This window comes from Taurulus bubalis, assembly GCF_910589615.1.
Source record: "Taurulus bubalis genome assembly, chromosome: 12".
In the NCBI taxonomy this organism is placed as follows: Eukaryota; Metazoa; Chordata; class Actinopteri; order Perciformes; family Cottidae; genus Taurulus; species Taurulus bubalis.
Genome location: NC_136600.1, coordinates 15367235 through 15394816, shown reverse-complemented (window position 1 = coordinate 15394816; position 27582 = coordinate 15367235). Strand labels below are relative to the sequence as shown.

Sequence of the window (27582 nt, the reverse complement as noted above, 5' to 3'; positions counted from 1 at the left end):
AAGCCACAGCTAATAATCACAGCTTCATATGGTACAATTAAAAGACAGATGTCCCTGTTAGTTATTAAATGGGTACTGATCCACTTCCCAAATACATGTCTGAGTCACATTTTACTGATTAACTCAGTCTATGTTTGCTTTCCATGTATCGCTGTTAATGCATTCCTTCTTCCTCTCCCTACTTTTATATATCAAGAGGAAACATCTTTATCTACATTGGATTCCATGTGTTATATAACTGAAAGAGGTGCAGGGATTTATAGAAAGCATGAAACCTCTTTAGTCGAGGTAAAGCATGATAGCAAGGCAATGCCAGAGGCTGAGGGCTTTTATCCCTGATAACAAATAGTATGACTGGGGGAAGGGCAAGAGGGCAGTAATGGCACTAAGGGATAAAGCATGAAGGGTAATAGGGGAAGAAGATAGCAGGAAGAGGGGGAACACAGGCATACAATAGGAAGGTTGAAGGACAAAGACCATTAGAGCGATGAAGTGAGAGTGTGAGGGATTGTTTAGGTTGAATGAGATAGCACGAGGAGGAAGAACCATGGGGGTGAAAGAATGAGGGGGAGGAGTCAGAAAAGGTTTTCTTGTTTAACCGCCACTCAAGTCTGAAAAACTGTTGTATGCTGAAAGAATCAAGATTCCCTACTATACTATTCAACATGCCAGGTGGGGAAAAATATTTTGTATGTCCTAAGACATACTAAAGTTAAATGCAATATGCCACAGTTACTAGGATGTCCTACTGCATTTTAGGCTGCTCTGACCCACAATCCTTTGCACAGCGGAAGGTGCGTCACCTCAGCTGAACCGCTGAGAGAGCACAGACAGACGACAAGCCTGGCGACAGCTCATTGATAGAAGCCGCCGGATATAGGAGCGGGGGGGTCAAAGTTCAAGGCACAATGCTATGAGAAAGTGGTGTCGTGGTTGTCCCAATTGTACGCATGCTGCATGTGACAGAGCGCACTTTGTCAGACAGCTGCAGTGCGTACCAAAAGAAAAACATGGCACGCAATTTAGAGCATAGCCTCAAAGTCTAAAGCCATGGTCATCGCTTCTGAGAGTCGGTCCTTCAACACACTAACATGCATGTTGATGCTCATCGTGTTCGTTCAGCATGATAGCATGCAGAGTTGCAAACATTTTCTAATGAGCACCATAACTAAGTACAGATGGGATGTCTTGAGATTGGCAGCTGTTTGCTCGATGACAACTCCAAGATAGGAGGTCATAGTTAATGCAGTTCATCCCAGGGGAACTATGAATGTGTGTGTACCATGTTTCACGGTAATCCAATCTTCAACAAAGAATTTACACGGTCCCCCTCGTGGTGGCCCGAGAGGAAAAGTCAAGAGAATCACCAAAGTCAGCAAGATGCATCAGCAATCCATGAAGTAGAAGTCGAGATATTTTTTCAAAACTGACATGTTTGTGGCTCTGGGGGAAAAATCAGGAGCTCACCAGAGTTGGTACTTTGCACTGTGGGGAGAACATATGAGTTTTTATTGTGCTTCCAGTGTCATGTTTGGTACATAACCATTTGTAAGCCCTAATGTTTAGGGGAGTTTCCCACAGTGATTCCACCCGCGCGCGCACACACACACACACACACACACACACACACACACACACACACACACACACACACACACACACACACACACACACACACACACACACACACACACACACACACACACACACACACACACACACACACACACACACACACACACACAGGTCTAGTTTCTTGTCCACACCATCGGCCATGCTAATTCAATAAGTCTTTGTCTGGCGTATTTCAGATGACTGTGGAAGTAAAAGAATGAAACTACATCTCACTGCTTCGACTTTACCAACCGCTCTATAACGTTTAAATTGTGCAAATGTAAATAGCTGTAAACATTGCTTGTTTATTTTTGTCGGTAGAGCAATAGCTGATAATTTTGGTCTTGATGATTCAATGTAAATATATATACTGCATTACATTGTATGAACCTTGCAACACTAATCTGTCACAGGCGAGAGCTATTTCGAGATATCCTTCGATCAATTTCCTCCAGTCTGCCACTGCCATGAGCCTGAAGGGAAGTGAAACGTTTTCCAGTCAAGTGCTTGTGTTTACAGTAAATCCAACATGACATGAAACTCAGCAAAAGGTCACAGAGTGCAAAGTTGGCTCATCTAATCATTGGGGAAGGAGCCCGCTGAGCAGGATCTAAGTGAGCGAGGCTGCTCCGTTGGGGGAGTTCAAACACAGCTGGGCCAGTTTCGGACACCTCTGCTTGGCATTTCTTTTGGGGAATTCTCCTCCCTCCACAGACAGATAGAGGCAGACCGCGGGAGAGATACAGCCATGATGAAGCACAGAGCAACAAGCACACACTTCCTCCTATCTCACTCTGTCACTGTGTCAACTATCTCCACAGCCATTCGGTGTCACACTGGTGTCTCGCTGTCTCCCTCTGTCACTCCTTTGTTCCGCGCTGAAGAAAGCGCAGGGCCGCAGCATCAAAGTGTGAATGACTTGAATGCTCTGATCTGAATGTGCGCACACAAGCACAGCCACATCATAGGAGTAACATGCCCCCCCACTTCCCCACACACACACACTGCAATTCAGTCAGTTCGGCTGGCTTTGTAGACTGCATCTGTTCTGTGCCCTGTCATCCTCCCTTTGCACCCCACCCTCTGTGACAGGTGGAGGGGATTTCAGACACACACAGCTCACAGTGACCCAAAAGTCACTGACACATGGTTAGTGTGTTTCTCTCTCTCACACACACACACACACCTGCTGAGGGGCCGTAGAGCGCCCTGTGGTGCCAGGCAGGCTGAGCGGCGCGTCGCATGTTTACACCACCTGCTCTCGGGCCAAGCAGAGGCTGAGGGATTAGAGCCGACAGCAACACACATACAGTAGACAGATGTATATGAAACCATGAAACCGTCCAGGAAGTTAACAGGGTCAAACATATTCACTCGCACACAAAAACAAACCCATCCATCAATCAGCTTTAACCCGCCCACTGGGACAGACAGAAGTGTGTAAACCAGCCTTTTTGTAGCTGAGGAGTTTTCTCACTCAGACTTGAGAAGCAGAGGACAGCGGCTTGGCTCTCTGCTAAAACAACACTGACCTTCTTGGCCTCAGACTAATTTCTATAAACAAATTCTTGCCGACTAGGGCTGACCCTCGCCGAACAGCACCAACACCCCATGCGAGGCCTCTACGGCGCAGCTCCTTTGTTGGTTTAACCGCTGGCTTGTACAGTAAGACTCAATTATGGCTTAGGTTTTGCTACAGGCCCGGAAATAAACGTCCAGTTAAAAAAAAAAGGTTGAGGCAAAACTGCATGTTATGGTTGTTGTGAAAGTTTAAGAAAAAAAATGTAATAGAAACAAAGGATCACGGTTTTGGTAAGAAAGTAGTAGTAAATGAGAAAAGCATTGTGTTGTGCGACAGCAAGGGCCGATATTGTCTGGTCTCAGCCAGGAGCGCATTCTGTGGGATCAGTGCCAGCTTTCCCAAAGAAAAGAAAACTGTAAAATGAAATATGCCAGAGACTGGGAATGTTGGGAAACTTTCTGAGGTGTCTTGTCTTCTGGGGGAAACTTGCCAGAGGGCATGAAGCTGTGGGTTGACTGTGTGTGTGTGTGTGTGTGTGTGTGTGTGTGTGTAGGAGCTCTCCTGATAGTGGTTCTATTTTAGAGAGACTTGTGCAGCGGAGACATTTCTTAGTTATCTGCGGTTTCCAGCCCCGAGGAGGTGAGAGGCAGGTCTGCATCCATTCTCAGTGTGATCAAGCTGAGCTGCCAAAGAATCCAGAGCGCGAGTAGGTGCAGGCAGCCACACACACACACACTTGGATGTGCATTTGTTAAAGTGAGAAGTGTTCCACAGCGTTAATTGCCATAGTGCAGCCTGCTGATAATTACGCTGCACACAATGACAAATCGGAGCACAAACAAGTTGACTGACGGGAGCTGAAATCACATTAACACAAAATATGGCTGCAGAAGGCACACATGCGATGCGCGCGCACACACACGTGCAGTCGACACAGAGTGAACAAACACGGTAGACCTCCTCTGGTGGATTCCACACATTTCTCTCCGCCACTCAAGGACGTGTTTATCCTTCCCTCTCTTCCAAATTAAAGGGGAGAAGGAGAAGAAGAGGGATCATCAAGAGGCGAAAAGGGGGCGGCAGCAAGGGATGGGCCCGTAGGAGAGGGAGAGACTATGGGTTCAGGTATTGAGGAACATCTGGTTTTTAAATGGGAAACACAATAAGGAGCGGACAGACGAGAGATGGAGACAAGGGGTGTATAAAAAGACCGGAGATTAATATTTCCTGAGAGATGTGCAGAATAATTGGAGACTTTATGGTGATTGACATAAAGAGGAGACAGCCGTGTGCCTAGTTGGTGAGGCAGCTCACCTCTCTGTATCGTGTGTGTGTACACTGTGTGTACTGTGCATACAGACGCATACAGTGGATGACAGACTGGCAAACACAGCAGGCTCGTCGTCCAGGGATCTGCAACACACGATATGTAGCCAAACAAGGCAGAGTAGAATCTCTCTCTCTCTCTCACACACTCACACACACACACTCACACACACACACACACACACACACACACACACACACACACACACACTTCGTACAACAGCTCAGCTGCTTGGTAAACAATGCCTTTCGGTTAATGTTCTTCAAAACTTGACGATATAAAAGCAATCCATATTACCACAAAGGGGACACATGCACGAACACTGCCCCCAACCCCCCTCTCATTTGGTTGTGCTTGTAGTTTTTGTTGCCTCAAGGTTAGCCGAGGAACGACAAAAAAGGCGGTGTATAAAGCTCTATTCGCCCAAATTGAAAATGAGAAAACAGATTGGATGTTTTACAGTCAATTGGCCCAACACATTACATTTCCTCTGTAAATCACCTGAAGCTGCTACGATAAACACAACTTTAGGAGTTGTATCTGGCGCATAATGAAGCTCAACAAATTTGGGGGGAAAACTGCCAATGGCAGAATATAACTGACTTTTACTATTCCTTAGAAACTGGCCAGTGCAATTAGATCAAAAAGTGCTACTGCTCTTAGTACATGAGTAGGCACCTCAGCGGCCATCGACCCAAAGTGCATATACAGTCATGATAGATATTCTATAGGCTTTGGCACCATCTGCAGGATTTCAGAAGCACGGCAAATTTAATCAGTCAAAAGAGCTCACTGATTGACCTTTTGGCAACAGAACATGCAAGTGCATCTACTTCGAAAAGCACAAGACATTGCATTCGCTCGACCAAACTGAAAACCCAATATTTAACAGGCATTTTGGAAAAGATTTTTAGATTAAACTCATTCACCCTTTAAGCTTCTTTAATGAGACAAAATAAGAAATTCCTGAAGTAGCAGTCACGGCCTCCTGGTAGTGAGCAACTCACCACCCAAACAAAGTGTTACATTCTTGTGATAGTTTTCTAAATATCCAAGTAATCCTGGTAGCTATGATGAAAATGGTACAAAGAAAAAGTAGTTTGTTAAATGCTATTATTGTCAAGTTGATTAAAGAACCCGTTTGCCTTTTCTGTCTCTAGGTGGCACTGTGGCCCTGAATTAAAGTGCTAAATCATGACATCATTCCTTGCCAGCTGTTGAGCAGTCAACTTTATCGCTAAAGGAAATTTAATCCTTCACTAAGTGAACCATTTTCCTTGGTAGTCATGGTATCACACATCTGTAACCCACATCTGATCCATAACACAGTTGCAGCTCAAAAGATTAATATGGAAGCTGTGTATTGTGACAGGTCTGGCCACTGATATGAGGCTGCATGTATTGGCGCCGACTGAAAAGGCTTTCCAGAAGCTGTTCAAACCGCTTAATGAAAGAGCACCCTTGGGTGAGCTTTGCTGCGTAGAAACGAGGACCTGAACCTAAAACCAGTGGTCAGTCTGCCCTTTACGGCATTACATTAGCTGGCCGGGTATTTGTGGTTAATAACCCGCCAGTTTAAACCACGCAGACTGGCCCCGTTTGAGGATAATTTGATGCAGTCGTTAGAATTTAGCTGGATAGCGGAAAGCAAAATGTTCATACTTTAGTGGAAAATAGCTCATCAGGTCAACCATCCCCACCTTTTACATTCATCTCCCTTGCAGGTAAAATTGGCTTATCTCAAACAACGCCGAGAAATATGAGGCCATAGACCCAATCAAGCAATTTTTGGGTCAGACAAGTTGAGTACTTCAAAAACACCGATCAGCCCATTAATGCCCTAAAGTTAATCTTTATTTTGGTCAAATGCATTGAAAACAAGAGAACACAGCGTTTGACTTTCTCCAAAAAAAGATTTATTGAACAGCTTGAATGGCGGCGGCTTGTTGAACAGCTACAGTTTTCTTGTTTGCTGCTGCGACCTGTGGAAAGACAAAAACAAGAGGGAATATTCCTGAATTTAGTCCAGAAGCAGACGAGGCGTTGCAGTGCCTTTGAAAACTTTTGTCGTCTTCAAAACAAAATCCAATTACTTGCCGTCGGGGAAATACGTTTTTTTTTTTTAATGGTTCATCATGCTGCCGTAGATAGTGCAAACTATTTATTCTCGTTTGTATCAATCGCGATCAAATTAAGCTTCCCATCTGCTTAATATTCAATTTTTTTAACTTATACATTTCTTACCACAATATTGAGTTTGAACAGGAAATGTGCAACTTAAGAATGTAAGATGCCATCAGAATGCAATTTCATGGGGACTTGAGCTCGGGGACACAGTTACGAGGAGAGACTGTTTTCTCGGTTTTAGTTTCTGCCAAAAACACCAGGAAGTAGTCTCCTGAAATTACATGCAGACACCGCTGATCTTAAAAAGCCATCAGAAACTACAACACAGAAGGTGGATTCGTGAGGAGGCAGCAGAGCCACATCAACATGCTTTGTGGCGGTTTGTGCAGCAGGTAGGCGGGGCCGGGCTCAGGTCTGCATACTGCTCATTAGCATGGGTAAACAACGAGAAAACTGGTGCCATACGGCAAACTTGCCAAGCATGAAATTCCCTCCACATGTTTACCCTTGAATTATCACAACACTGCTGCCTCTCTGCTGATTTTGACAGGACCCAACTGCACTGTGTTTTTAAGTGAAGGCGAACAAACAATGCCAGTAGCGTGCCACACAAAACACATAACTCACTTGGCTGGCAGAGGAACATTTGCCCAAGGACAAGTGGTTTAAAAAGTCTTGCATGCCGAAGTGACACTGGGGCTGTGTACTCCCCTAACAGACAAGGTGTCGCATCAAAGCAAAGGGATAGCATTTGTGTGATCACACACACGCTTACGGCACCGCCCCAGTGAGTCTCAGCGTCACAAAATGCCAGTGTGACATACAGGCACCAAAATACAGGCACCTCGCAGCCAGAATCAGGCTGCGAGGATATTTATTTAACTGCGTGGGAGCTTGATACTGGAGCATTTAAATTCTAGCAGTAAGTTAGACCAGGCTGTAGCATACATACTAAAACTCAACAGCACAATGGTTACCATTCAAAGCAGGGGCAAGTCAAATGCCCGTAGTGTTTTTATTGAGAGACAGTAGGAAACAAGTATAGGCTAAAGAATAGTCGCAGAGAAAGAAGGGTTAGGTGGGATTTAATTTCCAGCTACCAGAGGAACATTTTCTTTACCATTACCACACAATCAGACTACACAAATTACTTTACAGAACCAAGTTAATCTCTTAAATGTACTGCATAAGGGTTAGTGTGGCTCAATTTGCTATTTGACTGGAGGGTTTAGGTACACAAGTAACAAAGTTGAACCGAAAGCAAAGCAGTGGCACAGCAAATCAGTTTTGTGTTGCAACATCACAAGTACAACACTGTTTGCATGTAAGGATTTGAAGCAGGATACAGGTGCAGTATATTAGCAACCATATCAGTGCAGATATCGCTCATTAGAATTCATACACAGGCATGAAAACGGGTCAGGGGTGAAAAAGGTGAGAAGGATATTACCCCTCTGGGAGAGTCCGGGGGCATGCTCCCCCGTAAGAAAAATTTAAATATTCCATATTTTAAAGCATCAATCTGATGCTCTCCGCTGCCATTAATCTCACTCGCTGTCTCTCCAACAACGTTAGCTAACGTGTTAGCAGGCTGACTAGCTTGCTATTATTAAACTGGTGGGAGGGAAATTAAGCTGCTGTAGACATCTTAACGCTGATTGGCCAAGACTTGCGACGTCAAAGATCTTCTATGTGTCCCACTCCAATCTCAGAAACGGCAGACAGTTGACCCCCACCCCCACCCCAAAAACAAACGCTCTTCGGATCTACGTGATTCCCGTGGATGACATTTTGGTTTCAAAATGGCGAATTTCGCCGAAAGGTGAGGGATTTTCATGTCTGCATACAGATCAGTAAATGGATTTGTACCGTTTCAGATGCACACACTATGAAAGACATCGTCCTTGAGTAATGAATGTCTTTTAAAATCAGATTCTACACCCCTCTCATTGTTTGCCGTCAACCTGTATTTCATTTTCAGTCATGCTCAGTTTGTCAGGCATATTAACATCACCTGTGTATCACATGATATATTAAAGACACTACTGTATGCATAAATAGAAATAGCAAGAGACATTAATGTGTTTTGGGTACATCAATAGCAATTATTACTCACTTACATGTACTTTGATCAGTACACCGCATCGGCTGATCTACTCAACGGTACGTGGCACTCAAATTGATTCATCTATGATATGCAAAACTAACAGTAGTATAAAAGTTTTGTTTTTAACTCTGATAACAGGAACAATTATGCCTCCATGTAGGGTTTGGCACAGACTTTTTCTAAAAGCAGTCACATAATTAAGTTACTGTTTTTAAAGTTCAACATAATTATTGAAGACAGGTTAGTTTCTCACCTGGCCAGCAATTCTATCCAAGTCTCTGGTTCCCTGGGCGGTAAGTCTGCGACCACTGAGAGAAATAGAGAGCCACAAAAATTGAAGGAAAATTACAAAATGAATGCTTACACAATCAATAACTAAACCGCGCCACATTGCCCACACAGTATTAAAGTCAGGAAAAGCCACATATCGATACATACCATCTATACACGTCGGCAAAAAATCACTCAACCTTAAAACAAAGGCAATTCTAAAAAAGGGAAACTAATTTTCCTGCCCACTTTTACTGAATAAAACTAAGCCAATCAATCCCGTTACAGTGCGATTACATCTTTATTGCAGACTCGCATAGAAATAGTCAAGCTTATGAAATTAGAAAAGTCAGTCATCAGCATTACGTTAATGGGTCTGTTTTACATAATGGTTCTGCGGAAATTAAAAACGTAGTATTGCCAGAATGAGCGACGCTGTAGAGGCGGGTTTTAACTACTACACGACTACATTAGGTCAATAATAACACATTGTGCACATCCCAACTATTATACACTAAATGTATTAAATTATACCGACAACTATTTTGATAATACAATTAATCTGTTGATTACACTGATTAATCAGAAATAATATGAATTCTCCCATTTAAAAATATGAAACTAGTCCTTTTGTACAACAATGATAAAAGGTTCTAATGTATGATTATAGGTTAAATTAAAAACTAACTGCCTGTTTTCTCTTTGACTGAGACTTTTCCACAGTCTGTGTCGTGCATCATAATGTAACCCAACTTATATTAAATGTAACGATCAATTGTGCCATCCCTAATCAGAATCTGTTTATTTACCAAGTGTGTAACACAAACAAGTAATTTGGATTGCTAATGCATAATTTTTTTTATTTTTTAAACACAACCTCGGCATGGCAATACGTTTGGACATTTAATTGCCACTCAGACTACTTGGAACAAATGAAGAATTAACATGTCTAGTTTTTAATGCAAGAGCCTATCTTGTGGCTACAACGAATAGAGGTACTCACCCATTGGGATCCTTCTCAACCATCTTGAGCAGCTCGAGGGACTGAAGCACCTTACGAGCCACGTTCTTGGATCCAACACTGTAATGGGCAGGGCACACACCGTTCCTCTGGCGACTTCCATAGATCTTGGTCATGGAACCAACACCAGCACCTCCACGGAGGTACAGATGGCGGACTGTGGATGCTGTGGGAGCAGAGGGGATGTAGGTGCTATGATGCAGCATTAGTAACCGTTAACTTGAGTTTTCCCTTTCAACATGAAAAAATTAAGTTATTTGGATAAATGAACTTGGGGCCTTATATAAAATAAAAATGACAGCGAACGTGCCATTTCATAAGCAAGGCATTGGCGGATAAAGAAAACAACTTTTACATCACTAAGTGAGTCTTAACCGTCAGCCAAATCACCAAGGGTTGAAATCTCTTGGCACCTCACGAGTTGATTCCGAGGGCTACAATAAACAAGAAATATTCAGCTCTCATACAAAATAATGCTTTCTGAAACACGTGGTTAAACTATACATACAGGGATAAAGTGAACGGTTATATTAGATTCTGTGACGGATATTAACGCATAGTGCGTTACTGCCAGTCCACACGCTCTCCTCTGTGACTATGATGAAGTATTTAAACTAACAATGAGAATTCCAAAGCATACAATATACCTTAAATGACAAATGAATGAGACAATAGTTTGATTAAAAGAATAAACATTTACATAGATGCCTGTATGTATGCCTGCTTAGATATTTTGAGCATCTTTCTTTTAAAAGCATATTAATTATTTCAAACACAGCTTAAATGAACGACACGAACATATTTATATAACAAATTTCCATGACTTTTCCAAAACCTTTGAGATTTAATTTTTTTCAAGGACTTTTCCAGGCCTGGAAATAACCATTTTAAAATTACATGACTTTTCCAGGTTTTCCATGACCGTAAGAATCCTGTAGTATTAGCAAGTATTTAGCCGAACGTAGAAAATAAACAAGATGCACGGGTATTACGATGGTTGCATTTAGGGACAGCGGTAAGCAACTAATAGTCCTGGGTGATAGAATCATAAAATTGAGTTTGAAATGTCCAATTAATTAGGTTTCTGCATCAAGTCATAATCATTGGAGAGAATCGCGATGCATCCAAGAATCCATTTCCCCTACCCCTGGACAAATAACAGATATAAATTAACTTCCCAGATAAATCTTTTGCCTTTCGAGTACCATCTTTAAAAAGTAGCACCGTCATCTGTAGTTATTAGGAGTCATGTCTCAATGGCAGACAAAAAGACTGCAGTTAAAAAAAACGACTTGCAAGACTAGACATATGAGTGAACCGTTAAAATCAAGGTATGTTCCTTACATATACTGTCAATCATTCCAGAGATTGGAAAGGCATTCAAAAAGCATTCACAGCAGAGTTTGTGCTGACCTGTCTGGAGCCAAATAAGCTTACACTGTATTCAGACAGCCATTTGAAATCTACAAACTTCTAAACATTCCTTTTGTGACAAAATGCAGAGTCAATCAGGGGGCAGCGTCAGCTTCCAACATCAGCATGTGAATAAAATGCATTGCTCTAATGAATAAATATGTTTTGATACCAACTTGGGATATCCCTAAAAATACAACTTTGTCTTTCTAGTATCAAGAGACAAAATTAACAGTGGGATCAATCATCAAATCTTTCAACTTACCGGCTCTGATATAGTACCAGTTCTCATCACTTGGGGCCAGCTCCTTGTGCTTGCCCAGCTTGACGAGGTCCACCCAGTCAGGCACCTTCAGCTTTCCTGACCTGGAGACAGGAGGGAAGTGTCAGCATGTACTAGACCACAAAGGACTGGCTGTGGAAGAGCTCTCAACATACACAGGTGAAGCATAGATCAACCGTTACTCAAGTTACTGTAAGTGCATTAAACTGTTGCCAGTATAAAGCCAAGTTTATCAAAACACAATTTAATAAGCTTAAACATGAGGAAAGTGATATTTTAAATCTGCCTGCGGTCTTTCAATCACAGCTCAGCAAATTGTTAAGTTATTTTGACGAGTTGCCTCTTAGTGAAGGTTATTTTATAGACAGGTTTCCAGTGAGATATTGAGTTTATATAATGACTATAATGCGGATGTAATCACTGATGCTGCTCTAGATACTATATTCAGCTAAGTTAGTCAACATATTATAATACAGTTCTGAAGCTTAAGACAACCAGGCTGAAATAGGAAATGCACATCTAATATTAGTTCATGTAACACACATATTGCAATTACAATATTGAGCTATATCACAGATTTCCCTCAACCCAGGCAGGCTGAGATAAACTGTTGACATAGGCATAACAATAAACTAACTAAAACTATATTACAACAATGTGTTGCCCCAATAATAAGTGTAATAAGCCTTATACTCACTTCTTCAGGAAAGCCGACAGAGCACGGACAAACTCCTGCTGGTTGACGTCTTTCACCGTGATACCCGGCATCTGAATAAGATATGGGACACGTTTCAGTGATATTAAACAGTACAGATACACTGGAACAGACAGAGTTGGTTACTCATCAGTAACGTAAAAAAAATCTCCTCTAAGCAGTTCACCGTCCGGAAGAAATAACGTGCTCCAAGTTAATTTACACAGAACATGCGAGGCTCAACGACATCGGCTTCTTCGGCGTTATCACATCCGACTAAGATGTGTGGGCACGACTGACCCGCCTGCTTAAATACTGACGTGATACTAAAATCCAAATGCCAATTTCAGAATCCAAGCACCAAACCAACCATTTAGAGCCGATACATGTGTTGGGGATCTTGGGGACACGCGTAGCCTGTAGTAGCGTTCACAAGCTAACTTTCACGGACCCGTTACGAGATGGGCCCCATTTAGTCGCCAAAACTAGCCTTTTGTTATCACTCCGTCCTTTGAGTGATATCCATTTCGGTAACACCTAACTCGGTGAACCCTAACGTTACATTTCTGCAAAGAATACCAAGCTAAATCGCAACAGCTAGCCACTAGCTAGCAGGCCTCAACGCGGTAGCATGGGGGCAGCCATTACAAACAGAGACGCCGTATAACCGCACCATTCGAGTAAAATAGTTGTAAGAACAGATTAAAAACGTCCAAAGACCTCGCGTAAAGCTCAACCAATGTGTTAACCTGTACCTCGTATCATATATGACCACGTTTCTGGGGAAATGCTTTAGATTTTTCGCAATTTAGTGTCGCGTAACCGAGGACGAAATCTAGCGCTTTACCTTGCTTGTGGACAGCGAAGGGAAGAGGATGGAACGGGGTTTCCGACCGCTGTTAAAATGGGCAAATCTCGTTCGATCACGCGAGACCGGAGCATCGTTTATTGCATCGTTGCCGCTCATCACATCTCTCGAACACATCATTGTGAACGAGCGAGACTTCGAGAAGCACAGAGCACGTTGGTTATTTTTTTCCACATTAATTGAAATACAGCTTTTATTGTGAAATTACCTTGAATAGTTACATCTATATCTATCTATATATGCATTTATAAAAAGAGAGGCGAAGAGTTTATTTTCAGATGGCGCATTAGTTTATATTTAAACTGAGGGCACACCGAGAGCAAACTTTTAACAGTGTTTACTAATTACCCTCTTTATATCCCCCCCAGCCATTTTTCAAAAAAATCCGAATGGTTTGCATACCCATTCTATATACAGAATATCTCCTCAACCACAAGGGCTTTTTGAATAATTGCAAAAGGTATAATATACAGGAAACACTTGTGAGACTAGTTAAGAGGTTCATATAGCAGTATATGTGTTACTGGTTTATTAGTTGATGATAGAACACAGGAAAGAAAGAAAACTTAAAAAAAAAAAAATCCAGTATGTATTTCCTCTTTTTAATTATGCATATTTATCATCGCTTTTTTTCTACTATAAAATATCACTTTGTGTTACCAGTATCTCTGCAAAGTTTGTCTTTGATTAAGGGAAGTGAAATATTTGTATGTAATTCATTTAGTGCACATTTCGTAAACCGTAGTTTTAGATCCGCTGAGAGCCAACTTGCCCTAACTTTCTTTCTGGATCTTGGTTCCGCTTTGTCTGACAAGGGATTTGGCGGTATTGGCGGATTCTGTAGGTCATAAGCTTTCCAGAAAGGTGCGCTAATCATATGTGGCATCCAGCTAGGGATATACAAATTGATATTTCCATAACTTGGAGAGCTCTCGAGTCACTTTTGAGTCCTTTATATGTATGGTTTATGTTAATATTTATGGTTCAAATGGGTCAAATGGACTGATATGCTCTTGTAAGGCCAGGATGTGCAGTTGTTTTTGGTATGTCACATCAGTGGCTCTGGTATCGACTCATGGGAGTACGAGGACATGGAGAGTGAGGAAGAGCTCCTGATGAAGAATTCAAGCGTAATTACCTTTAATAGTTACAACTATATCTATCTAGATATGCTCTTATAAAAAGAGAGGCAAATAGTTTATTTTGAGATGGTGCCACAAGTATTAGGTTATATTTAAACTGAGCGCACACAGAGAGCAAACTTTTAACATTGTTTACGAATCATTGTTCTGTTTGTGTAATCTGTATTCCCCATTCCTGTTCTCCTCACTTCCACAATCAACCAACACACATTCTGTATCTGTATTTAAAATTGCAGCAGACAGAGGTTACTTTGTAATTCTCTATATTTCATTTTTATTGTGGGTTTGTTTATATGTGGGGTGGGGCTCAATTGGGCTCAGTGTGCCGTGCTTGGAGCTTGGCCCTGATGGCAGACCGTGGAAGAATGATTTGTAGTATGATATGCTTGGGTGATTTTTTTTTGTTGAGATATATGCACATTCTCCAGGTCATAACTGTCAGCCCTGCAGTTCAATGAAGCTGATTTGCATTTAAAAAATAAAGCGAACAGTTTGAGGACGCAAAATTCAATTCTTAACCGATTTTCAATAGAGTGGCTCCAGGCGTTGTCTCTAGTTGTCTGTAGAGTTTTATACATTTCTCTGTTTGCTGCAGAGTATTATTGAATGATCTATCTAAGAGCACAGGGATAATGTGGATAATGTAAAGTATAAGCCTCAAGGTAGATTCTTGATTGAAGGCATGCATTCCCCCTCTAGGTATTTAAGCAATATAGTTCATACACTGGTGTTGTCTGCTTATTTTGTTTCATGGAACGATGCCTAGATAAAACTGTAATGTCTTCGCTCATCTTTATCACCTCCTGCTCAAACCCACTCGATCAAAAAGCAAATTGCCTTCGGAATTAAGAGCTACCTCTTAATTTCCTTTGTCTCTCTCCAATTAAGAGGAAAAGGGAGGAATCAAAACATCAGAGGAAATGAGCAAAAAAATCGGAACAAAGAATAAAACTTATTTCTGCATATTTGTCCATGCTCATATGTGCATATGTGCCCTATTTACATATTCCCCAGCTGGCAGTGGTGGCGTTGCCCTTTGCACATCTACGATGGAAAGGGCAGCCATGCTCCAACATTGACACAATTGATATGTTTGCAGAGACAGGAAAAAGAGAGATAGAAGGCAGGTGGATAAGCAGAGGTTTATGAATCAGGTTTATACTCTGTCAGTGGGAGCACACACTTTAGAGCGAGAGAGTGAGTGATAGAGATCCTGGAGGGAAATAAAAAGGCAGCAAAGTCATCCAGAGGATAGATTACTTTAAAGCTTTGTATAAACTATCTGTGTCATCGTTGGTCTCCACAACAGGTAACTGTACCTTTTCATCCATAATTTGCTTTGATTTCACATCAACATCGAGGCACCACTGAGTTTTCAGCACTCTAAAAAGCCATGACCATGCTGAAGGGCTCAGCCTTATATCTTGAATGTTGTTTCAAAGAGCTTGATTGGTTAATTAAGGCAATTAATTGCACTGGGAGTAACCAGCCACCAATTTGAATTGAAAACTCACACAAGGTGGATTAAACTACATTAATTACTTCAGTAAATCAATTTAGCTCAGGCCCTTCAAGTGGTGAGACAGGAGACTACTGTGTAAAGCGACTATGAAGTGGCATAAAGAGGTTATTTCAGCCAGTCACGATTATTATAGAAATGGGACGACTAACACTGAATGTTCTGAAAAGGTCAAACTAATTACGTGGAATGGACAGGTGTCATATTGCTTTGGCAAATCTGTTATTTGCATATCCACCCACTTCGCTTTATGTGGAGAATATTTTGTTTGAAAATGCCCTAAAATTAGCTGTCAATCAATTTTTAAACAATTTGCTGGAAATTACTCACTCGGGAGAGTGTGCGCTTGTGTGATTGAGTGCAAGTGTTCAAGTATTTACACACGACTGTCGAGGCCTATTCGTGTTTTAGACTCAAAGAGTATGAGTGTGCGAATGATGCACGGTGGGCCGGAGGGAGAACAGAGGCAAAACAAAGGCCAGCAAGAGAGGAGAGAAAAGAGAGTGTTAACACTATGTTGCCACCCAGCTTGGTGCTTGTTGCTCTGTGTTTGCATGGCGCTCACATCCTCAGTGGAGAAGTTCTGTCAAGTCTGGTCTGGCCTGACCTTTTCACTCTCCAGGCACGTTTACAGCTCTCCAATACCTATCAAAATATATACGCTGCCCCTGCCCGTCCCTCTGCCACGAGCATAAACTTTCATCACATATTCTATCCTTTCACATCTGTGCTTTCTCCCTCTCTTGCTGGGTGTTTTTAATATTCTATCCTACACACTATGTTTAACTTCAAATTTCCCCCACCCTTTGTCACTCTGTTCTCATTTGTATTCCCTCTATTCTTTGTCCTTCTCTAAGTTTGACCATTCCTTTGACAATGCAAGTTAATGCTGCAGGGGCAGTCTGCCGAAAGAGCCAAGTGGGAACATAGGGCAGGAGTGACAACTAAAGTGGGAGTGAACACGGCCGTATTTGCATAAGCATCGCTACATTTTCTTTGCTCTTTCACATCATTATCAGTAATGACATTTTAAACTGTATCCTTTGCCTTTCTCAGACTCCGTCTCTCTCCCTCTATTTTTATCTCCCCCAGACATGGAATTAATGTGGCTGTACTCTCTGTGCCAGTGCATCCTATCAGTAGCTCTAATTGTGGTGAGTGTGAGGTTGTGCATGGCTGTCAGTGGCAGTGGTACAGAGGCCGACGTCCAGGAGGGAACCCCGACGTCCAGGCTCCAACCCGGGAGTGTCGCATGCTGTCTGCGGCTGTGCTTGGCCTGGGTGGGTGCTGCAGGGGGTGCAGTCGGGGTCCCCGTGAACGTGTTGCTCAACCTGCGAACCCGACAGTGTCTGTACACATGCATAACCTTGGTGTGTTGCCCGATGCTGGTCAGGCAGTTTACCATGTTCCTGTTAATGATCCTCACACTGGATGCCCACCTGCAGCATCACTTGGCGGACAGGTGAGTCTGGAAGAGGGTTAAATCAGTTTAAGCAGTAGAAGAATAGGGATGCAAATCAGTGCAATACAAATTGGATTGTAACCGTCAAATGATAAGATAATACCAGTTATACCTTACAATACATACGATTGTTTTCTTTTAAATTTAATAAAGCATTACATCCTGTAAATTACAATGGCACACAATGTTTGAATAGTATCTTCTCTATGTGTGGGTGAGGGTGAATATGTGGGTGGCAAGAGTCAACACTTTCAAACATGCTTTCAGCAATATAGCAAGAAAATCAATATGAAAAAGCAGCAAACATGTCAAGATTTGCCACCGTGTGGCATGCTGTTAGATCGATATAGGCAGCTCAGTGATCATAAGGTAGCTTTTTATCACACACTGCTTATACTGCCTTCTGAGAGAAGCAGGGGTGAGAAAATATCAATAGGCTCTGAGGCGCTTTGATATTTGATAGACAGTGACCTACAAATGCAGCCTTCAGCGGAAGAGAGACAGTATTATGTTTAAAAAAAAAGAAAATGGTCTTCAATTGCTTTGCACCAGTTAGGGTAAGTAAGGTGGGATTTTTATACACTTCGTTCAGAAGCAGATTTCCTACATAAATTTAGAAAATAGTTTTTATTTTGGCATTGTGACATCTTGGTGTCATCGAGAAGCAAGTGTAGTGCAGGTTTAGAAACGGCTCATTCGTTCTTTAATGTGTCCACATCCACTTGTTTGTGAATGCCAGGTACTCCTCAGTGATGACTCGTCAACGGGCTCTATGTGTGGTTCTGCTGTGCTGGGTGGGCTCCGTTCTGTCCTCTTTAGGCCAGTTCATTGGTTTGAACAACCTCGACACCTGGAGAAGTGGCGTGACTGATACGGACACAGCTGGCCTCGGGCTGTACGGCAACTGGACGACCTCTTCACCCCATCTTACCACTTCCCCACCCCCAAAGTATCACCATGACCGCAAGGTCATTGGGAAGTACCTTCCATACGGAGGTTTCCTGTCAAGGTTTTACGTGGAAGACATGCACAACTTCACCTACGCTGAGATCCACAGCAGCCACTGGGGCGTGTGTGCCCCCGACACCATTCTCAGTCCCCAGTTCCTCGTCTATGTCCATGGGATCACAGTGTTCATGCTCCCCTTGCTTTGCCTGCTGGTCATCTACCTTGACCTGCTGTGCATCAAGCCCAGGAATACTCCTTTTAGTCATGCAGACTCCCCTAAACATGACTCCTACCGGGTCCGTTCCCTGGCCTTGTCCCTTTCCCTTTTAGTTCTGCTGTGCCTGCCGCTCCACATTATCCACGCCCTCTTGCTTTTCACCCCCAATACCAATCTTCCTGCCTGGACTCATGCAGTTGCCACAATCCTCTCTCAGCTGTACAGCCTCGTGCCCCAGATTCTCTTCACTCCTCCAAGGAAACAAGTTGAGGAAGAAAGGGCCTCCTATCCTCGTTCTGTTGCCCACCTTCCACCTCCAGTCGCAGTGTCCAGAGGGAAATCTGTCCGCATGGCCCTGTGTGAGGCCGTGCAGGCAGCTCCATGGTCTTCAGCCAAACACTCCCTTAAAGCCAAAGTCTTCCCAGAGGTCTGAATTCTTCATAATTGAAGAAGTAGGCTGTTGTTTCCCACATACACGTGTCATCATCTTTTAAAGCAATGTTCCTTCCGTGGTTTGTGTGCATGAGAAAAAGCAAGTGTTTGAAACAGCTTGTGGACTAAAGAAGAATAAATATAGGCATAGTATATTCCTGTTTGTTGTTGGCATGTTAACTAATCAGCAATATTGCGCACAGACGCCATGAATAACTTGTAAATGAAAAGGCCAGTTAATTATCAGGTCCCACACCAAATGTCAGTGAGAAAATAAATGAAGTCTCTCGGTGATGACTACTATCCTGATCACAGATGTCTGTTTTCTTTGAATGCTCTTCTTCTGGGTCGTATTCTAAGCCCGTTAGTCTCTGCTAAGCCAACCACCAGTGATGTATATATGAGTGACAGCGTTTAATTAAACATTCAGTAAAATGCGGCCCAGAGCGGATGCAGCAGCATCGTAGGGAAAACATCATTAACCTGGTTATGACACAATCTTCATGGCTGTTTTGATTAAACTTGTAAATACAATGTGATGCACTCATGTAATAAAAAGGGCCTTGCTCACTCTAATTGGATTGTTCATCTTGAACCGTCTTCTTGTTATAAGAAGAGGAGTGCTCCATCTCTTTTTGCATGGACATTGACATCTCTTTTATTTTCCCTGTTTCTCATGATCGTAGAGCAGCTCCTTGTCTCCCTTTCCGCTTCTTCTTTTCGCTCAAGGTTTGGATTTGTTGCTTGCAATTTTCATCAGTTGATAATTTTCCACCTCTTAGTACAGATCTTGTGTCTTTTTCCATTTGTTCTCATACTTGTAATGTTTTTTCTGCTTTCCAACTCCTTTTTACGTGCTCAAAAGATCCACAGAGTACAGAATGTCCAACAAAATAATAAAGAAAAGAAAAATCCCTGAATACATTATTGATAGAGAAATCTGGTAACGGGGGGAAGAAAAGATTTTCCCCAGCTTCCCTGGCGTCTTTCCATTCAATTGTTCTCTCAGCCTGAAAGCTCTCGGCTTCCTGATTATGGTGGGCCTCGACACACTCGGGCACCTCAATCAATGCCTCATGCTATGCTGCCATGCTGTCCACTCCTCCTTGCCTCGCATGGGTCAAAATGCCAAGACCGATGAACATAAGCTGCATTCACCATCCTCAGGTCACTAGGGTTGATTTTACAGATGGATAAGTCTGTGTCTAATCCACCACGTAGCCAGCAGAAATATAAAGAGTTTGTGTTTGAATGGACTGTGATGGCTACTGCAACTCGTAGAAATGAAATATGACTGTCATAAAAGGGTCATAAACCGGGAATTATCTAACCTGAACCCGTTCCAGGACGTTAAATGGTGAAACTAGCATCAAGGAGCAACCACGTGAGTTATTCATAGACTTCGTGCTAGATTATGCTACATTCCCTGTATGTCATAAACCAAGGAGGAATACTATCTGGCTCGTCCCAATCTCGTTCTTGCTTATGTCTATTGATTCGATAATCACCATCTATGTTCACAGAGGTTTGATTATCATTAGGTCTAGCAGCGGAATTGTATGATTGTTATGGTCAGATAATGGCCGTAATTCCCAGGATGCACCAGGAGTGAAGTAATACCCTACAATACGTCCTGTGAATAGAATTTGATTGAAATCTTTCTTTGTAGAAAACACACAAAAAGTGCTCGAACTAGAAAGTTCACTTTTCTGTTCAGTTTTTTTCTTCCTGTGAGGAGAAGCAGAAATAACACTAGTCTATAAAGCAGCCAACAACACAACCAGAGAGATGAGAATCACACAAAAAAACAACATGTGAAACCTCTGTTTGAAGGACATACGCTTTAGAAGATATTTAAGGGACAATACTCTGGCTTTATTACTCATCGACCCCACGGTTGGTCTGATAGCAGGAGCTTCCTGCGCTACCTGCTGTCATCGTAAACTGAAGATATGTCTGGTGTCTACGTGTGCATACGTGTGTACGTGTGTCAATTGTTTGTTGTCCGGAGTGTCAACTCATGCTAGTAGCGCTTGGCAAGTCCATTACTTTGATTGCCGTTTGACAATCTGTCTTTATGACAGGCGACCGTGGAGCCTTGCCATCGATGGAAGAGAAACACATCGATCTATCACCCGGCGACCTCCGGCGGCTTTCAAATCTAGCCCTGCACACAGATGGACACGTTGAGTGCTTCCCGACAGAATCGGGTATTGATTGTGTGGAAGTTAATGGCAGAGTCATATTTTTCTGTATGCATCCAACTCAACCCTCTTGTCTTCCTTTCTTCCCCGCTATCTGTTCTTATGATTCATTAGTGGCGCCAGAGCCTTCTGATTTGTTTATTCTATTCATTTGGAATGAGCTGCCAGTTACAACTGGCTCAATTTCCTTCATCTTTATCTTCCCCGCGATAACTCCACTGTTCCCCATTGATCGAATCATATGCTCCATCTCCTGTTCTTTTTTCACAGGATTTAAAAAACAGCACCTGCTAATTACACAGTAAACACACCCAAAAAACAGTCTGATCCAAGAGGTTATTTTTGAATTATTTTTAATTTTGTCGTGCTTTGTATCTTTCCCCTATAAAGAATAGTTAGCTATATATCAACAATTACACATGGACTCTAAAATAAACAAGAGTGAAAGACAGGAGAAGAGACGACTAGGCACAGAAGACGAAGAGAGAGAAAGACTAGGAGAGAGAGGAAAGGTAAGAGTGAAAAAAGACAGCAATTTCTCTACAGTAGAATCAAAAACAAACCATGGGAAGTGTACATTTCTTTAACATTTACAATTATAATAATAACAACGGCAATAATAATAATAACATTAACAACAATCATAATTGTTCAAATAATAACAATTAATAAAAAATCCATAAGACCTCTTGTTTCTCATAAAGACAAATGACATTTTTTTTTTATTCTTTTCTTTATTTTCTTTAAAGATCACTGGACAGTGGTTTGTTCGGCTTTGCACCTCTATAGGCTAATATTCTGTGTTAGTATATTTGCTTCATAATGCGTTTGAATAGTAAACATTTTTTTTTATATTTTAAAAGATTCATTTAATTTATGTTGCAGTTCTTTTTTATACAAATAAGGAGTTCAGAGATATGTATACTTGTTCTGTCAACATGTGTACTGTACGTATGAATGTGTGCATGTATCTGCATGTGTGGTAGCAATCAGAAAAAAACGTCCACCCATTTTATATCCTCATTCATTCACTCCCCTTGCCCTTCTTATTAAGACTTTTAAACCTTTTTATCCTCTTAATGACATTCTAAAATAATTAAGCTCTTCTTTAATGTCGTAGCAAGTCATATTCCTTTCTTCCTTGTCGGGAACGCAGCCCAACACTAATCCTTTCATTAATAGGAGCCAACAAAGGAGGAGCGATAGAGGGGGACAGACAGAAAGAGAGAGAAAGAGAGATATAAAGGAGAGGGGAGAGGATGGTAACAGGTGAATGGAGAGGAAGGAGGAGATGGAGAGTTAATTAATTAAAAGAAAAGAGAATCGTTCTCCTCACTGTTGCAGCGAGAGGAGATAAAAATCATGAAAAGATGATTTCCTTTCACAAATTATTGGAAGGCCACCTTGCAGAGATAGCAAAACAGGGCAGTCAGCTTGTCCATAAAGTCTGGATACTGCCCGAGAATCTGGGATAAAACACTCCAGTGTTGTTTGAGAATTATACATATGGTGCTCTGTCGTAAAGATGCTTTATCAATTTTCAAAATTTCCTAGCTCTCAGTTGCTCCCCTCCACCCCCTCTAACACATGCTGCTCCACTGTCTCCATCAGTTATAGATTGAGCTTTGTGAAATAGATGTTTTTCTCCTTGGAATTATAGCAGTCATCTGCCCCTAATTCCCCTTCCACTTTGGCGGCTGCACAGGCAGAGTGCCGGTTTTCTTTGTGCTCCCTGCTTCCTCTCGATCCAAAATAATTATGGCATCATTTCGTTATTGTCTACATTCACCCTCACGCTCTCCCCGACTCTCTTGCTCTCCATTTACCCCAGTTTCTTCGACTTACAGTATATGGCACAGTCGTTAATAGCTAGTGGGTCTATAGGCTCTCTTTTTCTCAATCTGTCGCCGGGGGTGTGTGTGTGCATGGAGGATGTGAAGTGGAATGGAGCGGGATGGATTGGCTGTGTGCAGTATCAATATACAGTCGATTTCAGAAGGCTGCCTGTTATGGCGCTTTGTATAGAAGTGTGTGTTTTGTGTGTGTTGTGTGTGTGTGTGTCTACTTTATATAATGTGAGACACAGGGAGAGGAAGGGATAGGGGGGATGAGGTCAGAAGAGGAGGGGATAGGGAGGGGGAGGGGCTACAGTAGGTACTCCTTCTTGCCCTGGCTGGCGTCGTTCCCATTGAGGAAAGCCTCCTGCACCTCACCATGTTCATCCAACCCACTGGCCTCATGGGTAAGATAGGAACCTGAATGAAAAGAGACAGAGAGAGAGAGACCAAGAGGGGGATTGGAGGGGGAAGGTTAGGTGGCAAAGCGTCATGATCACGGCAGCGCCATGCAGCATTATCAAACCAACCAGCGCTGATATTATTGAGTTTCATACCTGTGACTGATTAATTCATTAGTTAACTGATTGTTAGGTCAATACCAAGCAAGAATAGGCTCTCGTGTACGGTACGAGCCTACCGGCGGAAATTAAAGGTAGGAGATGGATGTGTGAATAGAAGAGGCAAAAGAGGAGGGGCAGGTGGAGAAGATAATGGAGAATACAAGACAGGGAGGGAGGAGAGATTGGCAGAAAAAAGACGGAGGGAAGGTTAGGTGCAAGAGAACACTGTCACGTTTGCGTCACTCACAAAACCCATCATCAAACCCATTTTAACACCCCCCAGGTCTGTATGATTAATGATTCGGTGCAGCACAGGTTACTCAGAGAGCAAGAACTGCTCAAGTCATCTTCCTGCTTGAGTGTCCTCTCACTCCAGGGGTGAGTGACACTCTAATTCTCCTTACCGACGTTGACTGGCATGCTGCCAGCCACGGTGGGCCGAAGACAAAGCCCTAATGCCTTTGTCTCAACATGGCTTGGTTGTAATGGTCCCGTCTCTGTGCTGATTGGCGGTCAAGCCATCCTGAATGCTAACTGACGGCTTGTCTGGCCATAGGGTAAGTAATAGCTGCTTGCTGGTTGCTACACTGCCCCTGGATCATTTCTTGGCAGCTGGGGTGCACGGCTGAAGGCTGCCAAAACACATGCACTTAAAAAGATAGGGAACGCTGGGAGGCTGCTTTTAATAGATGAGCCTTGATACACTAACATATAGTCATAAAACATGAGGACCACACCTACATTTCCCAACCCGCCCCATCTCTTCTGCTATCCTGGCCAAGGTCGTCCATCATGGACAGTGCCCGCCTGGAGAGGAGCATCCCATCCTGTCTGCTTTGCACTGACAATTTTACACCTCAGGTTAAAAGATTATTTTCAAGGAATCTGGGTGTAACGGGCCTGCAATGATTTTTTTTCACAGCTTGTTACACCAGAAAGCGGCAAATGAGAAAACGCGCCTGTGAAAGATGTGATAAAAATACTCTGATTGCCAGACATGTCGGCTGCTTGTGAAATAGTGTGTGCGTGTGCGTTACCTTTCTGTCGAACCGAGCACCAGATGGTGACGATGAGGACGCAGATGACGGTGAAAACCAGCAGGGCCAGAACGCCACCTATCACTGCATATGGTACTGCACTGTGAGTCTCTACCACTGCACCGGGATCTGAGAAGGAACAAACGAGACAAATAGTGGGTGTGGGCGCGGAGTAGGTGTATATCAAGGAGAATATGAAGATGAAAGGAGGGAGAAGTGCAGGCAAAGAAATCGAGACAAAGCGAGAAATGGATCAGAAATGAAAGAAAAAAAGATATAAATGTGAGAGAAAGAAAGCATCTTAAAACAGCAGCGTGGGAGAGTACAGGGAGCGAGACCGGAGAAAACCGAAGTCAATATCTTTCAAGCAACTTGCATTATCACCTTTCATCACCCCCCACTGCACAGAACGCCAGACAGTCCAAATGGGTGAGAAAAAGGTGGCGAAATGAGGAGAGTGAATGAAAGAATAACCTCTAAAAACCCACTCCAGCCAAGCACCTGTCAAGACCACAATGCATTTTGAATGAGGGAAACTTTGAGTGTGTTCACACCCTTAGTAGTGCAGTCCTGGGAAATGAAATAAAAAACTGAGCGATAGAGAGAGAGAGAGAGAGAGAGAGAGAGACTGAGAGAGATGAAAAGATAAAAAGGCAAGTTAAATTCTGTGACATTCATAAAATTTCGTCCGTGGTAAGGAATTATTCATGTCAACCTGACCTTTGACAAACACTTTGACAAACACTGCATAAGTATAAACACTAAAAGAAAAACAGAGGAATAATGAAATGAAGTGTAGATTGTGTTGAAATGATTATAACAGAACAATCGTAAATAAGTGAGTGATAATTATAGTTATCATTTATAAGTCATTTATCAAGAAAAAATGTAAATATTCACTGGTTGCAGCTTCATAAATGTGGATTTATATTTTTTTTCTTTTTTATTTGTCACTTTAAATTCAATAATTTGAATTTTGAGATTTTAGCTGCAAAAACGACTCCTCGAGTCCTTATCTAAAGTCGTTATTGTTGCTGACAATAACCAAAGTTGTTTTTGTGATGGGGCTGAGTGGGTGTAGTGTAAAAGCTGGAAAGGCCAAATAGGAGGCAAGGACGTGGAGTTATTGATGCAGCTCTTGGACCTTGACGGAGCCAAATTAAAACATGAATCATTAATTGAGTGCTAACACAGAGATCAGGAGAGAAAGAGGAGGCAAAGGAAAGGAAGAAAAGTGACAGCTGAAGGAAAGATGGTGCATTCTTGCACATGCATGTCATGGCCAGGTGTCTCATTGGACACTGTGACTGCATCATATTCCTGCTTATGTGTATGATCAAGTGTATGATAAAATCTGTAGGCACACTGTGTGATTCGATATTTCACACAGGGATGAAAAAGCGAAGACTCGAGCGCTATACTTTTACCTCACTCCACCCTGTTATTAATCCACCGCAGCCCAAAGTTCCACAAGAAATGTATGACAGTACAGTGCAGCGTTTCTCCAAAAAGCCCCTCAGATAATACATCAACATTGACTAAACGTTCACCAAATTCCTACTCTTTATGACATCTCCCCACACACCCAGCAGGTGAACAACCTCCACCTGCCACGGCAGCAGGGGCAAGGAACGCATTCTGCCGCTTCATCTCTCCTTTTAAGTAACAGGCAGGAGACGGAGGTATGGAAAGAGAGGAGGAGACGCCAGTGAGTGTGTGTTTGTGTGAGATAAATATATTCTGCACGGACACGCACACAGGCACGCACACACATGCACACACACACACACGCACACACACTCACACACAAAGCCAAGCTATGGGCCAAAAGGTCCCAGAGAACAAGACACACGTACATAAACTCATGTGAATATTATGTGTGATTAGTGCAACTCAGCCATCTGACTTCTAACGAGAGATATACCAACACTGAGATCAGTCCGATAAATGACACAAATAGCTGGATCGGACAATTCAGTGAATTTGATATCTATGTATTTGTTTGTTAAACTGTGTTTTACGAAGTTTGGAAAGCGTTTTTTCTTTTTCAAGCCTGAAGTTGCGTTATACATAACAGAGTGATGCTGTTCACGTCCACACAGAGTGCTGTACAGCTTGTTAATTACACATTGGTATCAGATTGGTACTCAGTATCGGCCAATACTCAAAGCCCAGACTCAGTATTGGGACCGCAGTCCGCATCTGTGCATCACTACTCCCAACACACTGGCGTGCGTGTATACATCTGTGTGCTCATCCTGCGACTGCATGTGCACACGTTTGACTCTTAAACCAGGATTCAGCTGCCAAAAGCCAGAGAACACTGTTATTACTAGGGATGGGTATCGTTTGGGTTTTTTCTGATACCGGTGCTAAACCGATACTTTTAAAACAATACCGGTGCCTAAACGATGCCTGAACCGATACTTTTTTATTGCCAAGGCAATTTTTTTTCTTCAAATTGAACAATATTATTAACTGTTTAAAGTATACTATAGATATAAATAAATAAGTACATACAAAACACGCTTTAAACTACAGCTTCAAACCTTTTAACTTCAAACTATAAAAATATACATTTAAAAAAAGAACAGACACAAGCATCAGGTGTTCTGATGGGACCGTGTGCAACAGAACTCAGACACTGTTGGATCCTAAAACTGCTGCTTTACTGGACTACACGTCATCATTAATATCAACTGGAGAGATTTGTTCCATCAAGCCGAGGACGGACGTTCAAAAGCTCGAGCTCGTGTCTCTAGCGATCTCTGTGTGCGCGCGCTGTGTGTGTGTGTGTGTGAGCGCTGTAAGCCCCGCCCCCTCGAGCCCCGCTCTGCATGCAGGCAGACAGAGAGCAGAGCAGCGAGTGTGCTCTGATCCGCGCTATTTTAATAATCGTTTTTAGCGTGCGGGTACCGCGCTACCTTTTTAGTATCTATATACCGTGCAACTTTACAGAGTAGTGTAAAAAAAAAGT

The 27582-nt window shown here is 42.5% G+C and overlaps 3 protein-coding genes across 3 annotated transcripts in view; 1 reads left to right on the top strand and 2 right to left on the bottom strand.

The window, feature by feature from the left end:
* Positions 1–6356: 6356 nt before the first annotated feature.
* On the bottom strand, positions 6357–13263 carry rps19 (ribosomal protein S19). The gene is made up of 6 exons (XM_079227072.1): positions 13226–13263; positions 12382–12452; positions 11667–11767; positions 9971–10154; positions 8951–9005; positions 6357–6445 (listed from the first exon to the last, which is right to left on the bottom strand). The coding sequence occupies exons 2-6, from the start codon at positions 12450–12452 to the stop codon at positions 6380–6382; spliced, it is 477 nt and encodes a 158-aa protein (XP_079083198.1). The 5' UTR covers positions 13226–13263; the 3' UTR covers positions 6357–6379.
* Positions 13264–17001: 3738 nt separating this feature from the next.
* LOC306744338 (adenosine receptor A1) lies at positions 17002–18967 on the top strand (the record flags this gene model as incomplete). Its single annotated transcript, XM_079226958.1, has 2 exons — positions 17002–17369; positions 18109–18967. The coding sequence occupies 2 exons, from the start codon at positions 17002–17004 to the stop codon at positions 18965–18967; spliced, it is 1227 nt and encodes a 408-aa protein (XP_079083084.1).
* A 2539-nt stretch (positions 18968–21506) lies between these two features.
* cadm4 (cell adhesion molecule 4) overlaps positions 21507–27582 on the bottom strand; it is a gene marked incomplete at its 5' end in the record, with an annotated part of 150211 nt that continues 144135 nt past the window's right edge. The window contains 2 exons of the mRNA XM_079227236.1: positions 21507–23425; positions 24606–24734. Of these exons, the coding sequence (XP_079083362.1) occupies positions 23316–23425; positions 24606–24734 (239 nt within the window). The 3' untranslated portion in view covers positions 21507–23315. The remainder of the gene's footprint in view (positions 23426–24605; positions 24735–27582) is intronic.